The sequence below is a fragment of the Gracilinanus agilis genome, chromosome 1 (genome assembly GCF_016433145.1).
Source record: "Gracilinanus agilis isolate LMUSP501 chromosome 1, AgileGrace, whole genome shotgun sequence".
NCBI lineage: Eukaryota > Metazoa > Chordata > Mammalia > Didelphimorphia > Didelphidae > Gracilinanus > Gracilinanus agilis.
Window position 1 is genome coordinate 286221394 of NC_058130.1, and position 15569 is coordinate 286236962.

Sequence of the window (15569 nt, forward strand, 5' to 3'; positions counted from 1 at the left end):
GAAGGAAGGAAAGAAGGAAGGAAGGAAGGAAGGAAGGAAGGAAGGAAGGAAGGAAGGAAGGAAGGAAGGAAGGAAGGAAGAAACAAACAAACAAACAAAGAAGAAAGAAAACTTAGAAAGTTACATGGACATTGAAAGCTCATGTGACCTGTAGCTAATCATGTGATCATGTAGCTAATCTGTTTCAGAGGTGGTCACTAAAAATGTATTCAAACATACTGAATGCCAGACATTGTGCTAGGGACTGTGGATACAAACCTGAGAAAGAGAAGTTGCCCTCAAGGAACTTCCAAGTCTAATGGGAGAAAATAACACGCAAAATATGCATGAGTATAGCCTGGTGGGAAATGAAGGTAGACTTAGCCTGGGCCCCCTCCATAAAAAGAGATCTGGGGAGGATCATACCACTCTGCCCTCCAGTCAGGACAGAATGTACTCATGAGCTCTGAGTACCAAGGGTTGTTTCTCACCACTCATTTGTATAAGATTCCTAAAGGAATTTGGGGACATGAAACTGACTTCACTCTAATTGAAACCTACCAGCCCTTGCCTTAAAGGGAAAGGAGCTTTTGAGTATGAAAGGATTGTTGGACAAGGAGGTTATAAGAGTATAGATGGATGTATACCATAAAAATACCTTATTCCTTATTCATATAGACCTTATACATAGATCTTTATATTATATGTATTGGATATATACAATAAATGCACACTCACTTGGGGAGGTGAAAAAAGTCTACCAGTAGAGAGAATTTATCCAATTTATCCAACATGTGTCATTTACACATAGTTGTTTGCATGTTGTCCCCCTTAATGAGAGCACTTTCTTTATATCCCCTAGTGCCTTGGCATGTAGTAAGTTTTCAATAAGTGCTTGTTGACTGACTGACTGAAAATAGCCTATGAAAAGTCACAGAGGTGGGAGATGGAATGTGATGTATGAGGAACTTCAAGTCAACTAATTTGACTGGAATATAGAGTTTGTAAGGAGGGATAATGCAAAATAAATCTGGAAAGTAAGTTGGAGTGAGATTATAAAAGGCTTAAATACTAAATAGATGAACTGAAAAAGTAGATAAAAAAATTCAATTCAACAAATATTTAATAAGTGCCTACTTTGTGCTGCTAGACCCTAAAGATAAAAAGACAAAAATAATGCCCATAAAATGGTTGGGGGATTGAGAGGGGAGGCATTAATATTGGTAAGCCACAACTTTAAAAATACCTTAGATTGTTAAATTTACACATTTTATTTTAAAGGGCAGAAGTAGTGATTTTTAAAGTAGCCTTTAGAGTCAATATAATGTAGTAGTGATGTAGAGTAGCATTAAAAACACAAGGAATTTATAGTTGTTCATACTGAAAGATAAAATTCTTCCAGACTCTTAAACCTTTTCTATTTCTAATTCCTCTGATTTGGCTAGGATTATGTTGAGATACTTGAGATATAGTCTTGTGATGATGCACAAACTTTTGGTCATCTGAGTTACTGATTTTCATTCTTTTTTGAAGTTTGTGGTGTAGTTTGTTATTACAAGATGAAATAAATACTCAGGAATCACAACAGTTACATTTTACTTGAAAGCATTCTTGCTTAGAGAGTTTATTAATCTTGTATCAAATATACATACTCCTGAAGGGTTGTTTTTTTTTTCTTTCACAGATTTAGTAAAGAATTCTGGCCATAATTCAAGTAACTGTTCACTAAACAGTTCTGAAAATCCATATGCTACTATCAAAGATCCACCAGTACTCATACCTCAAACCTCTGAGAGTGGCTATGTGGAAATGAAGTCACCAGTACATAGAGACTCTCCATATGCGGAGATCAATAGCTTGGCTTCCGCTAATAAGAATGTCTATGAAGTTGGTAAGAGAACCTAATGAATATTAAATTACTTCATGTTATATTGGAAGTAAACTAGAGCAGTTAATGAATAATTACTAAAAATATATTTCATTTCCCCTAATCTATATGCAGTAGTCAAAGTCAATTGGTATATAATACCTTTTAAAGAAAATATTACTTTAATTCCCAAATCATTTATAACCATCCCATTCTGTCTCAATAATTATTCTTTTTTAACCACTCCTATTATTTTAATAGTTATTGCTTTGTTATACAATTTTGAGATCTCTTATTGATAGACTCCCCTTCTCACTTTTTTCATTATTACCCTTGGGATTCTTGACCTTTTATTCCTCCATATAAACATTATTATTTTTTTCTAGCGCTATAAAATATTCTTTGGGAAGTTTGATACAGAACTGATGAAGCAATTAATTTAAGGAGGTACTGTCATTTTTATAATGTTAGCTTAACCTAACATAAAGAACGAATTACATCTCTAGTTTTAATAGGTTGAAAAAGAAAACAAAAGAATACTGATTTCTTGAGATTGGGAGAAGAAGAAAGTAATAGCACTGAGAAAGAAAGTGATCAGGGATACATTCTGCTAAAAATTGCATTTCTGTCAGTGTATTCGGCTGTGCAGAGTACATGTAAATTGTTTTGTATACATTTTCTGATTTCTACATTTTGTGCTTTTGTATTTGTAGTTTTATCTGTGAAGTTTTGTATACATGCAGCTTATTTGGAACATCATCATTGAAACAATATGATGCTAGAGAGTTGGGTTTTTTAAATCATGGCTTGACTTTTTTTCCCCAAAGATTCATTTTTGGAATATCTGTATATTAGAGGGGTCTTGGGAGCTGAGGTACATAGTCCAATGCAGTGTAGAGAAAGCTGGAAGCTCTGAATTTAAATTGCATTTCTGTCACTTTGTCAGTTTCACTCTTCTCAGCTTGAATTTCCTCCTCAGTTAAATGAGAAGGTAGATTTAGATGATCTCTATGCTCCCTACCATCTCTAAATCTATAATTCAAATAGTAATTTGATGTGTTATTAAGTTTGTTGTTGAGTCACTTGACAACTCTGTTCCAACAATATTGTCATCCTTTTGCATTCCAATGTTAATTATGACAATTAACAAATACTGTAACTTCATCTCAACAATAGCAAAATAATTTGATTAAATCAATTATTTGGAATTCAAAATTATACATTTCTGTATTTTTATTTAAAAGCCCTCCTTAATGTTTCATATTTGCTAGAAATGTTTCATTCTTTGCTATTCAAATTTGTCATTTTTTATACATTTCTTGTAAATTTGTAAATGTTCTTGATTATCACAGAACCTACAATGATTACCATACAAGAAGTATTCAGCAATAATGGACCTCTCAGCCAAGATCCATATGACCTTCCAAAGAACAGCCACATTCCATGTCATTATGATTTATTGCCAGTTCGAGACACGTCATCATTCCCTAAGAAAGAGGTCACTAGCAGCAGCAGTGAATGATCATACTTTATTGGACACAATAGAACATTTTTAAGAACTCTAGTTCTCCTAGTAACTTGTCACCTTATTTGGATGCTAATCAATGTGATAGATAAATGCTAAATATTAACCAAGGATCTCAGAGTTTTGTAATTGTTTAAAGTGCTTAGTAAGTGATAGACTGAAGAGATGTTCTTTTTCAGAAACACATTGACATAACACAATTTAAAAGCACTTATTTGCAGAAGAACTTTACATAGGAGTCCCAATGAAAATAGAGAATAAACTTTGTCTTCAGCTTCCTCCTTCCTATTAGAGAGCTATACACAGGATTATGCAATCTTTCAAATAACTTAGTTCCAAAAGATAATTTTAATCACCAAATACTAAGCGAAAAAACAAGTCTCCTGAATCTAGCCATACTGCCATGGCCTCATGTATCGAAAGATGCTATTATTCCAGGAAAAGGATATAACATGAGCCTGACAGTCTGCAAACAATTACATGATGCAAATAAAAAGTGAACAAAAATATGAGAATGTCAAGTCTAAACTAAGCTGCAGAGATACACAACCTAGAATGGTTTTTAATAGCAAAAATTACAAAGAACAGCGTCACAGATGAACCAGGAAGTGATGTTTGAATCAAAGGACACTAAAGTGTACCAAGACATTCTCTTCTAGTCACAAGTCCTATGCACATCTCCAATAATAGAAACCCATTAACATAGAACAATTATTTCATAAATATGTAAATGAATCATTTTATTTTTGAAAAATGGATTGAATGTGTGCATTAAATGAAGCAGGATGTGATGAATGCTATAAACTTAAAATAAGAAAAAGTTTCAGTTTTGTAACATTAGTGATATAGAATAATTATAAAGAGTTTTAATGATTCTTTTCCTTACAAATGACTACAAGATCTTTGTTCATATTTGTCAAAAAAAAGTTATTGATAGTTGATATAGGATAACTATGCTTAAGCTGGTCTTTTGCATTGCTAATAACTTGATGCATAACCAATTTTTCATGAAAATATTTTAAATTGTGTATTTTAAACTGTGTTTTATTGTGACTGAATCGTTACTGAAAATATATCAAATGTTAATTTTTCTTGTGTTTTTGATACTTATCTTTTCTTTAGTCCTTCTATCAGAGGGGAGGGATGTCAATTGTTCTAGTGTCTTTATGTTGGCCTCTAAACAGTGGCAGTCTAGAAAGACCCATAAAGCTGTCAACTCTCTTCCAATTTATAGGGTCCCCTGAAAGAATGTTATAACTAATATGAGAAGATTTTACTTATATCAGAGAAGTATGCTATTGTATTAATGATGAAATTGGTTCATGACAGCTTTTTCCAACTCTCCATGATGATTCTTTTTAGGATATAGAATGTTATTCAAGAAAACTAGACTCCCTTTCTAGATAAAATCTTGATTTTCTTATCCATCAAGGGTGTGCTAATGAGGAAGGAACTCCCTGATATAAGACAATATGCCATGATTTATGGGTTTCCCAAAGTTCATAAGATGTGATCTATATAATGGTTCAAATATTAATCATTCAACATATATCTTGAGTATTTATAAGAATACAAGTCATTCCTAATTTGACAAATGGTCAAAGGATATGAACGAGCAATTTTCAGATGAAGAAATCAAAGCTATTAATAATCATATGAAAAAATATTCTAAATCATTATTTATTAGAGAAAAGCAAATTAAAACAACTCTGAGGTACCAACTCACACCTATTAGGTTGACCAATATAACAGTAAAGGAAAGTGATAAATGTTGGAGGGAATGTGTCAAAATTAGGGCACTAATGTTGTTGGTAGAATTGTAAACTGGTCTAACCATTTTGGAGGGCAATTTGGAACTATGCCCAAAGGGCTATAAAACTGTGTGTTACTTTTGATCCTGTAATACCACTACTAGATCTATATCCAAAAGAGATCATAAAAAAAGGAAAAAGGACCTACTTGTACAAAAATATATATAGAAACTCTTTTTGTGGTGGCAAAGAGTTAGAAACTCAGGGCTTGTCCATCAGCTGAGGAATGGCTGAACAAATTGTGGTACATGTTGGTGATGGAATACTATTGTGTTATAAGAAACAATGAGATGGGTAGAACGAGCTAACATAATAAAAATGACAATCCTACCCAAATTAATTTACTTATTTAGTGCCATACCTGTCAAACTACCAAGAAATTTTTTTACTGAATTAGAAAAAAACTAACAAAGTTCATTTGGAAGAACAAAAGATCAAAAACATCAAGGGAAATAATGAAAAAAAAAATGTGAAAGAAGGTGGCCTAGCAGTGCCAGATCTTAAACTGTACTATAAAGCAGTGATCATCAAAACAATATGGTACTGGCTAAGAGACAGAAAGGAGGATCAGTGGAATAGACTTGGAGTAAGTGACCTCAACAAGACAGTCTATGATAAACCCAAAGAGCCTAGCTTTTGGGACAAAAATCCACTATTTGACAAAAACTTCTGGGAAAACTGGAAAATAATACGGAAGAGATTGGGTTTAGATCAACATCTTACCCTCTACACCAAGATAAACTCAGAATGGGTGAATGACTTGAATATAAAGAAGGAAACTATAAGTAAATTAGGTGAACATGGAATAGTATATTTGTCAGATCTTTGGGAAAGGAAAGATTTTAAGACCAAGCAAGAGTTAGAAAAAATTGGAAAATGTACAATAAATAATTTTGATTACATTAAGTTAAAAAGGTTTTGTACAAACAAAACCAATGCAACCAAAATTAGAAGGGAAGCAACAAATTGGGAAAAAATATAACAAAAATCTCTGACAAAGGTCTAATTACTCAAATTTATAAGGAGCTAAATCAATTGTACAAAAAAAATCAAGCCATTCCCCAATTGATAAATGGGCAAGGGACATGAATAAGCAATTTTCAGATAAAGAAGTCAAAACTATCAATAAGCACATGAAAAAGTGTTCTAAATCTCTTATAACTAGAGAAATGCAAATCAAAACAACTCCAACGTACCACCTCACACATAGCAGATTGGCTAAAATAATAGCAGGGGAGAGTAATGAATGTTGGAGGGAATGTGGCAAAATTGGGACATAAATGCATTGCTGGTGGAGCTGTGAATTGGCCCAACCATTCAGGATGGCAATTTGGAACTATGCCCAAAGGGCATTAAAAAAGACTTCCTGCCCTTTGATCCAGCCATACCACTGCTGGCTTTATACCCCAAAGAGATCATAAGGAAAAAGACTTGTACAAAAATATTTATAGCCACACTCTTTGTGGTAGCAAAAAATGGGAAAATGAGGGCATTTCCATCAATTGGGGAATGGCTGAACAAATTGTGGTATCTGTTGATGATGGAATACTATTGTGCTCAAAGGAATAATGAACTGGAGGAATTCCATGTGAACTGGAAAGACCTCCAGGAATTGATGTGGAATGAAAGGAGCAGAACTAGGAGAATGTTGTCCACAGAGATTGATACACTGTGGTACAATCTAATGTAATGGGCTTCTCTACCAGCTGCAATGCAATGATCCAGGACAATTCTGAGGGACTTATGAGAAAGAATACTATCCACATTCAGATCCTCTAATCTTGGACAAATTAATAGACCCTTTGAGTGAAGTGAATTTTGGGAATAGGAATTCCAGTTACACCCAAGAGGAACTTTTAGGGGGAATGACTTCTTTTGAATAATAGTGCTTTTTCTCACGTATAAAATGAGAGGGCAAGAAGCAGCTACATGCTAAAGTGGATGAAGGACCTAAGTTTGAATTCTGGCTCTTAACTGTGTGAAATTAGAATCATAGTTCAAAGAGGTCATCTAAGTCAACTCATTTCTGGACAAGAATTCTTTCTTGAACATTTCCAGAAGACTATCTACTCCAAGAAACCCTGAAGTCTTTACCATGTATATACTCCTAACCTTGATGTCCTCATATCACTAAAATCCATTGAGAAATGATAAGTCAGTGAGAGACTTCTTGCACCTCAACGGCACAAGTCTGCCAGGCAACAGAAGAGGCAGGGGGAGGGACTGGTAATAAAACCCAATATCTACATCTCCTAGTCTAATCAAAGAGTAAGGAGTAAAAGTAAACTGTAGCCTGCAAAAGGAAAGCATCAAGAGACTTTTTTTCCTTTGCAAAAGCTAGGAAGAGAGCTAGGAAGTTCTATGGTGCTAAGAATAGTAGCTGTCCACAGCTATCAAAACTGTATAGCCCAGTACCAGGAGCTCTTGAGGTTCCTGAAACTAGATCCTGTAGATCCAGTTCTGAACTTTTAAAAATCCAAAGAGGCCTAATCTTAGGATGTCAGTGCCAAAATACATGGGGTTCAAGATAAGACCCTACAGAAATAGTCAAGAACTTCCGGGACATAGCTCCTGGGACACATTTAAAGGGAAAAATCCCATTTCAGGAACTAAATCTGGAGAGATGAATAAATTAAAGATGAAAATAACAACCAGTATCAAATCCAGTGATCCTCAAGATGAAGGAATCAGCAAGTCTCTACCAACTCTACCTAGAAACTTAAAGGAAAAAATAGATTTTCCAGAAGAATTTCATCAATTCTTAGAACAAATGAAGGAAGAGATAAAAAGTGAAATAAGAGTCATGGAGGAAAGAATTGGAAGTAGAATAAATAGGTTAGAAGAGCATGTGGAAGACCTTGCCCAAAAAGTAGAGTTCTTGCAAGCAAGAATAGATCAAACAGAAGTCAATGACTCTTCAAGACAGCAAGAAATATTGGAACAAAATCAAAAGATTGAAAAACTGGAAGAAGAAAATGTAAGATATCTGGTAACAAAAACAACTGATTTGGAAAACTGGTCAAGAAGAGATAATATTAAAATTATCGGGCTCCCTGAAAACACCGATATAGTAAAAAGCTTGGATACTGTATTTCAAGAAATCATGAATGAAAACTGCCCAGATTTATTAGGACTGGAAGGCAGGGTGAAAATTGAGAGAATTCATAGATCACCTCCTATAAGAAATCTCCAAATGAAAACTCCCAGGAATGTCATAGTTAAGCTTCAGAATTCACATATCAAAGAGAAAATATTACAAGAATCAAGAATGAAACAGTTCAAATACCAAGGATTTACAATTAGGATCACACAAGACTTTGCAGCTTCAACAGTAAATGAGAGGAAATCTTGGAATATAATATTTAGAAAGGCAAAAGATATGGGTTTACAACCTAGAATAATTTATCCTTCAAAACTGAGCATAATCATGTATGGGAAAAAGTGGACATTTGATACAGTAGAAGATTTTCAGGCATTTTTGATGGAAAGACCAGAACTGAGTATGAAGTTTGGAATAGAAACACAGGAGTCCAGAGAAATCTAGTAAGAATCCTGGTATTGTGAACTGATGCTGAGTGAAATGGGCAGAATCAAGAATTTAAATTGATACAACAATAAAGAGAAACAATGCTGAAAATAATGAAAAAAAATGGACAACCAAGTTTTGAGACAGAAGAGATGGACTCTCAGGATGAATAAATAGACCTATATTTTTTGACAGTTTTGGAGGAGAAATAAGGTTCATGAGAGTGTTGGTTTAGCAATAATCTCTTAATGGCCATTGCAATATTTGTAAATTCACACAAGGGAAGAGAAGTTCAAATAGCATGACAAATGTTTTGAATGAAAGTTTAGAATTTTATGCTAATGGTATAAAGCTAGCCTAATTTTTTGTTTACATATTTTGTTTTTGTTTGGAAATGCTGTTTAATGGCAATAAAAATTTTTAAAAATCTAAAAAAAAAAAAAAGAATACTATCCACATTCAGAGGAAGAACTGTGGGAGTAGAAACACAGAAGAAAAACAACCACTTGATACATGAGTCAATGGGGATATGATTGGAGATATAGCCTCTAAACGATCACCCTAGTGCAAATATCAATGATATGGAAATGGGTCTTGATCAATGACACATGTAAAACCCAGTGGAATTGCACGTCAGCTATGGGAAGTGGGAGGGGAGAAAGGAGGGAAAGGACATGAATCTTGTAACCATGGAAAAATAATTAAAAATAAAAATAGTAATGACAAAAAAAAAAAAAAAGAACCTCGGCTCAGGCAAACATTGTGCTAATACAATAAGGTATATTTACAAAGTTGTCAAAGGCTTCTAAGGATCCATAAATACTACTTTTATTTGTAAGAAAGGGTCTAATAAAAATTCAGTTTGATGAGGGAAAAAAAGAAACAATGAGCAGGATGATTTCAGAAAATGCTGGAAAGACCTACATGAACTAATGCAGATTGAAATAAGTTGAACCAGGAGAACACTGTACACAGTATCAATTGTACAATGATCCACTGTGAAAGACTTAGCTACTGTCAGCAATACAAAGCCAGGACAATTTGAAGGACTTATGACAAAGACTCCAATCCACTGCCAGAGGAAAGTGTTGAAGTAGGATGCAAATGAAAGCACACTATTTTTCACATTCGTTATTTATAGTTTTATTTTGGGGTTTTGGTTTTATGTGAGTATTCTCTTGCAACAGCGACCAATATGGAAGTATGTTTTGCATGATAATATGTGTATAACCCAGATCAAATTGCTTACCATCTCTGAGAGGGGGAAGGGAAGAAGGGAGGGAGACAATTTGGATCTTATAATTTCAGAAAATGTATGTCAAAATATTTATTATGTATAACTGGGAAGATAAAATATCTTTGAATTAAAAAAAGATAGATGGAAAAATGAATAAATACCATTATCGCCAACCGCACCACCACCACCACATTTCTTGAATGACGACTATGGATGATTATTGTGTTGGACATTGTAAGGATATAAGAAAACCTTCCTTCCTGTTATTTAAAAGTCATATCCCAAAACTCTAGGGAAAATTGGGAGTCTGAGCGGTAAAAGTACAAACATTTAATTTTTTAAAATTGGGAAATATTGCATAGTACCTTCCCCCATTACTTGTGCCCTGTCCAAGGCATCTGTGAATTTCTTATAGGACTCTGACATTTCCTGGACTATCATACAATTTGGACACCAGTGATTTCTATCATGTTCTACCAGTAGTCCCCAAAGGGCAATCAAGTCTATTTGTGTGAAATGTCAGGAGTTGCACGTAGAGGCCTCTAGATTGATTCTGTTAAAAAAGAAATTCTTCAAAATTTCATTAGGGATGCAAAATGATTGTCTCTTATTCTCTGGAAATAGGTCAGGAAAATGTTTCTTTTTTCATTCAGTTGGAAATGAAAAGTGTTTGTTATGACTAGAAATAGATGTGGATATAAAGGCTACTGCTCTCCTGTGAAGTTTTGTAATGAATATACTGCTTAGGATGACTGTTTTGCTACATTATTCATATACTTCAAAAAATATGATAATTTCAAAACATTATAGACAACAGAGTAAATCAAACCATTTCACAGATGTTCAAGAGCCACTCTGTCTTCTAGGGGGAAATGAGATGTTCTGGTCACTTTTATATACACTTAATACATATGCATTAAGATAGAGAATGTCTAGTTGTTTGAATGACAATTGAACTATAACAAGTTTCAGATATGAAAATATAAATCTGATATTTTTCTTTAGTCATATTGAGTTTAATTTAGAATTTAATATCACCAAAAAATCTTATGTAATCTAAACATTTTTTCATGATGTGTGAACCCTGTTCATTTCTTTTTTTTTAAACCCTTATCTTCCATCTTAGAGTCAATACTGTATATTGGCTCCAAGGCAGAAGAGTGGTAAGGGTAGGCAATGGGGGTCAAGTGACTTGCCCAGGATCACACAGCTGGGAAGTGTCTGAGGCCAGATTTGAACCTAGGACCTCCTGTCTCTAAGCCTGTCTCTCAATCCACTGAGCTACCCAGCTGCCCCCATACCCTTTTCATTTCTGACATTAAAAAAGTTCCTATTTTATGGTAACTTAAGCCAAGTGTCAAAGTTGAGCTGAATAGGCTGACAAATGTCCCAAGTAGATACAGAACCAGATCAAAATATAATTGGGAAATGTTTAACAAAATAAATTTTAAAAAAATCTAAGTATGTATAATGTTTATTTGTGGTTTTCTAGGTCAATATATAGTCTATGAAGGATCCAGTTCCACTTCAGTTTGACATTAGATTAAAGCTATTAAGAATGCTTGATGAGACAAACCATAAGACATTAACTCATCAACTAAACTATATTAATCCTCACCTACTCATAGATGGATTGTCACATAAACAAAAACAAATTATTCTTATGTATTAAAATGGACCAAAATAAGAAAACAAAAAATTTTATGAGAAAAAATAACTTGGTAAAAGTTTTGATAAAAAAAGCTATGCAAAATTTACTCAATGCTAATAAAGTTAAGAGATTATGTACCACTCTTTAGCATCATCATTTTGAGACACAAACTTTCAATCAATTTTCTTCACCATAATTTAAATAAAACATAACCTCATTTCAACTTCTTAATTTTAACATAGGACTCAGTTCTAACTGACACTAACCAAATCCATTAGGGGAATAGAAAATTGAAAAGTCTAGACAGAAAGATAGATGATTGCTTGATAGGTAGGCAGATAAATAATTTCAGTGCCAGGCTCTCTTCTAAGAGAAGGAGATACAAGTTGTTATGTTTTCATTCAAAAGAGTTATATTTTAAAGAGGAAAAATAACATGCAAAAGGGAATAACTAAAGGAGAGTGAAGGCAGGTTGATGTGAAGATGTTCCAAAAATGAGATCCAAGCCGGTTCCAAGAAAGATGAGGCAATAATTTGAGAACCTGGCAACCCAGGGGTAGATTCCAAGATCTGGTTGGGAAAAGGACAAGAATGATGACTGGAGTACAAGAAGCATAGTATAGAAATGGCTGGAAATCTTGTCTTCTTAGTTTCTACAAATAGTAGGAGCTACATAGTAAAAAAATAACAAGAATATTGCAATGTAGATTTTCCCTAGTGTAAAGAGTAAAAAATTATGGTTGGACTAAATATTTAAAGGGGGTGGTCACCAGGAATTGATTCAATTCCAAATGAAAGACTCAAGTCAAAATGACTTTTATGGTAGTTTGTTTACAAATAGGAAGAGAGAATGAAAGTAAGAAAATCAGAGAGAGGATAGGGCAAGATATCTAACTTAACATGCTAAGTATTTTGCTCTGGCCCCTGGATCAACCCAGGCAGTCCACAGCCAGAGAGGCCTAAGTCTTGAGCTGAGGGCCAAGGGCCCGGGGATGAATAAAGCAAAGACTTCAGTCACAAAGCCTCTCTTAAGAGGAGAGTCCCTTCAGAAAAATTCCAGGAAGGAATCAGCCTTTTTCACTCACCACGTGGTAGTTCAAAGGGAGAGATTTAAGAACAGTCTCACCAATTCCAAGGTCTCAGGTCCAGTAAGTAGATCAGCCTCCAATTCAAATTGATAAATATTATGAGATTGTGATTAATGTTTGTGTCTGATTCCAGGAGAAGGGGACAAAAGAACCACTATACAGTACAAAAAAGCACAAGGTCAAGGAGACCAACCAATCCCAATGGGATTAATGAGAACCTGTACAGTGCCTAGGAGCACAAGGTCAAAAAAGACCAAACCAATCCAGGTAGGATTGATGAATTTCTATGCCAATACAAAAGGACTTGAACTTGTTTGGGGTTGGAAATCATGGCTGTTCTGACATATGTTAGAAGCCAGCTTTCCCTGAGCCACATCCTAGTCAAATACCAAAGGTTGGCTATCATCCTGGCTTCTCTATCCCTGAGAATGAAGGCAAATCAGACCAGGGAATGATACTTCCCTTTCACACAAAAATCTAGACCTTTTTTCTCTCATAATATGGATACTTTCTATAGTCTTGGCTACTGATTGGGTAAGTGCACAATTGCTTAAATCACTGTAATTGGGACGTGATTCAAGGACTTCTTATAAGTTTATTTTTCCTTTATTTACATTTTTGCACATAAGACTTTGGCATTTTATATTTCATCCACAAATTATCTTTTCTCTTTTATTTGGATTTTTTGATGGTTTGGGATTTCTTTTGATAATTGACTCATACACCCCCATAACTCAGCCATGTATCTTTAGCTGATCTGGGTTTTGTCATCCTCCTCAGGGGGGAATGTGTTATTATTCTCCTCAGGGAGGTATTATTATTATCCTATAATGTAAGGTTTAAATTCTTTTGAGAGTAATTTCAGGATAAGAAATTCACTACCTCCCCAAATCCAGAAAGTGAACTCTTTGGAGAAGGCACCATGAAGATATCTGCAGAGACCCTATACTGCACTTGATTGAACTGTGGGGGATTGAATGCATTTGTTTTGAATATACACTCTTATTCTGAAGGGGACTGCTCCCTAATTGGCTTTTTGTCAATGCACCTAGCAATCACTGCATCATTGGTTTTGTCCTCTTTTCTTTTTTATCCCCAAATTACTATAATTTAAAAGTTGGTTATGTTTATAAGGTCCATCAGAAAGACCAGTCTTCCATGGCTCTCAGGGGGAGATGTTATTGAAAATTTTGGGGTCCTTGAACTACATTTTCCATGAGCCCACTGGCTTCCTGTAGTTATGTGTTGCCATAGACAGGGGCATAAAATTGAGGGGCTAGGGTTCCTCTTCCTTTTTTTTTTTTACTTCCTATTGGAGCATGGCCGCAGAGAACTGCACACTTTTTGAGCAGCCTAAGCTAGCATAAATGTGGCTTTTTATTTTCTAGAGACTACTAATGAAACTTTAAAAAACCATAATATTTTTTAAGTTATATATATTAATTTTGTTTTTTACATTAGTGCCATGGACTATGGTATTTTTTTAACTCCTACTTTCTGTATGTACTTGTGGCAGTGTATCCCAGACTTTAATTTTAAACATACCATATTAGTAAATACTCCTTTTGAAAAGTTAATTAACTCTTAACTGGAAAATTGATATCAACTGATAAAAGATATTGGAGTAAACTAGTTAATTGTCTTCTGGGGACTGAGTCTGTCAAAGTGAGTGGGAGTTGAAAGAAAAAGGGGGATCTGGGGTGAGAATTTTTTGCCTATGTTAATATTTATATTTGTTGCTATTTGTCAAATTCAAAACAAAAAATTTTAATTGAACTCTGAACTGATAGAGGAATATCCCAGAGTTAGTGGGTAGTGTTAACATTGGAAAGGAGGTGTCCCACAAGACATTCCATCTCCTTACTCCAGGCATTTTCATTGGCTGAAACACTCCTCCGCCTCATCTGGGACTTAAGATTTCTTCAAGTCCCATCTCATCTCTAAGAAGCTTTTCCCAGTCCTTAACCTTAGTTCCTTTCTTTTTGAGACGACTCCCCTATTCATTGACCTTAATTAAGCATTTCTTATCTGTTTTACTTAACCAAAGAAAAATCCCTGCACCTTTAAGAGTTAACAAGCTCATCAGCTGATTTCGGTTGACCTTAATTAATCATTTCCCTTCAATATGACTTAACAATCGGAGGAAATGTCTCTGTCCCACTGTAAAGTTACAAGATCACGGGTAGTGCCAGAGCGAGACGAGGACGAATCGAACGCTACCGCTGCCGCCTTCACATCACTGAGACCAGCCATCGCTGCCTCCTCTGCAGCCTCTGCCGCCTCGCCTCTCCCATTCCCGCTCTGATGGTGACTACCGAGGAATCTCGTGGAGAGGAGCATGATTCAACCAGTGAGAGCATGGACGATACCAACCACGATCTCCAGTTTGAGGCCATCGTCTCTCTGCCTGAGCAGGAGATTAAGACTCTGGAGGAAGATGAAGAAGAGCTCTTTAAGATGCGAGCAAAGCTGTTCCGATTTGCGTCTAAGAATGACCTTCCAGAGTGGAAAGAGCGAGGGAAAGGTGATGTGCTCCTCATGAGACGGGACAAGACTCTGAAGATCTGGGCGAATCACTGGCTTGGGTTTGGAACACACATTGGCCGATGAAAGTCCAAAGCCAGAGCTGTTGGCCATGGATTCCTGAATGCAGAAAATGCCCAGGAGTTTAAGGCAAAATTCGAAGAATGCAAGAAGGAGCTAAACAAACGCGAAAAGAAACCAAAAAAAAAAAAAAAAGGGGGGGGGGGGAGACCGAAAATAGTGCTGAAAGTGGAGCCGAAAATAGAGCTGAAAGAAGAACCGAAGGAGGAACCGATAGAAGAGAAAGGTTCACCCTTGTAACACAGTGTGACTGAGACTGTGCTGGGCGAGTAGCAGGAAAG

At 35.2% G+C, this 15569-nt stretch overlaps 1 protein-coding gene and 1 pseudogene across 2 annotated transcripts in view; both read left to right on the forward strand.

Annotated features, from left to right (window-relative positions):
- MEGF10 (multiple EGF like domains 10) overlaps positions 1 to 3471 on the forward strand; it is a 114401-nt gene extending 110930 nt beyond the window's left edge. For both annotated transcript variants that reach the window (XM_044662215.1, XM_044662222.1), the window contains 2 exons: positions 1664 to 1870; positions 3199 to 3471. In XM_044662215.1, the coding sequence (XP_044518150.1) occupies positions 1664 to 1870; positions 3199 to 3368 (377 nt within the window). In that variant the 3' untranslated portion in view covers positions 3369 to 3471. The remainder of the gene's footprint in view (positions 1 to 1663; positions 1871 to 3198) is intronic.
- An 11362-nt stretch (positions 3472 to 14833) lies between these two features.
- On the forward strand, positions 14834 to 15528 carry LOC123235999 (annotated as a pseudogene).
- The last annotated feature ends 41 nt before the right edge of the window (positions 15529 to 15569 follow it).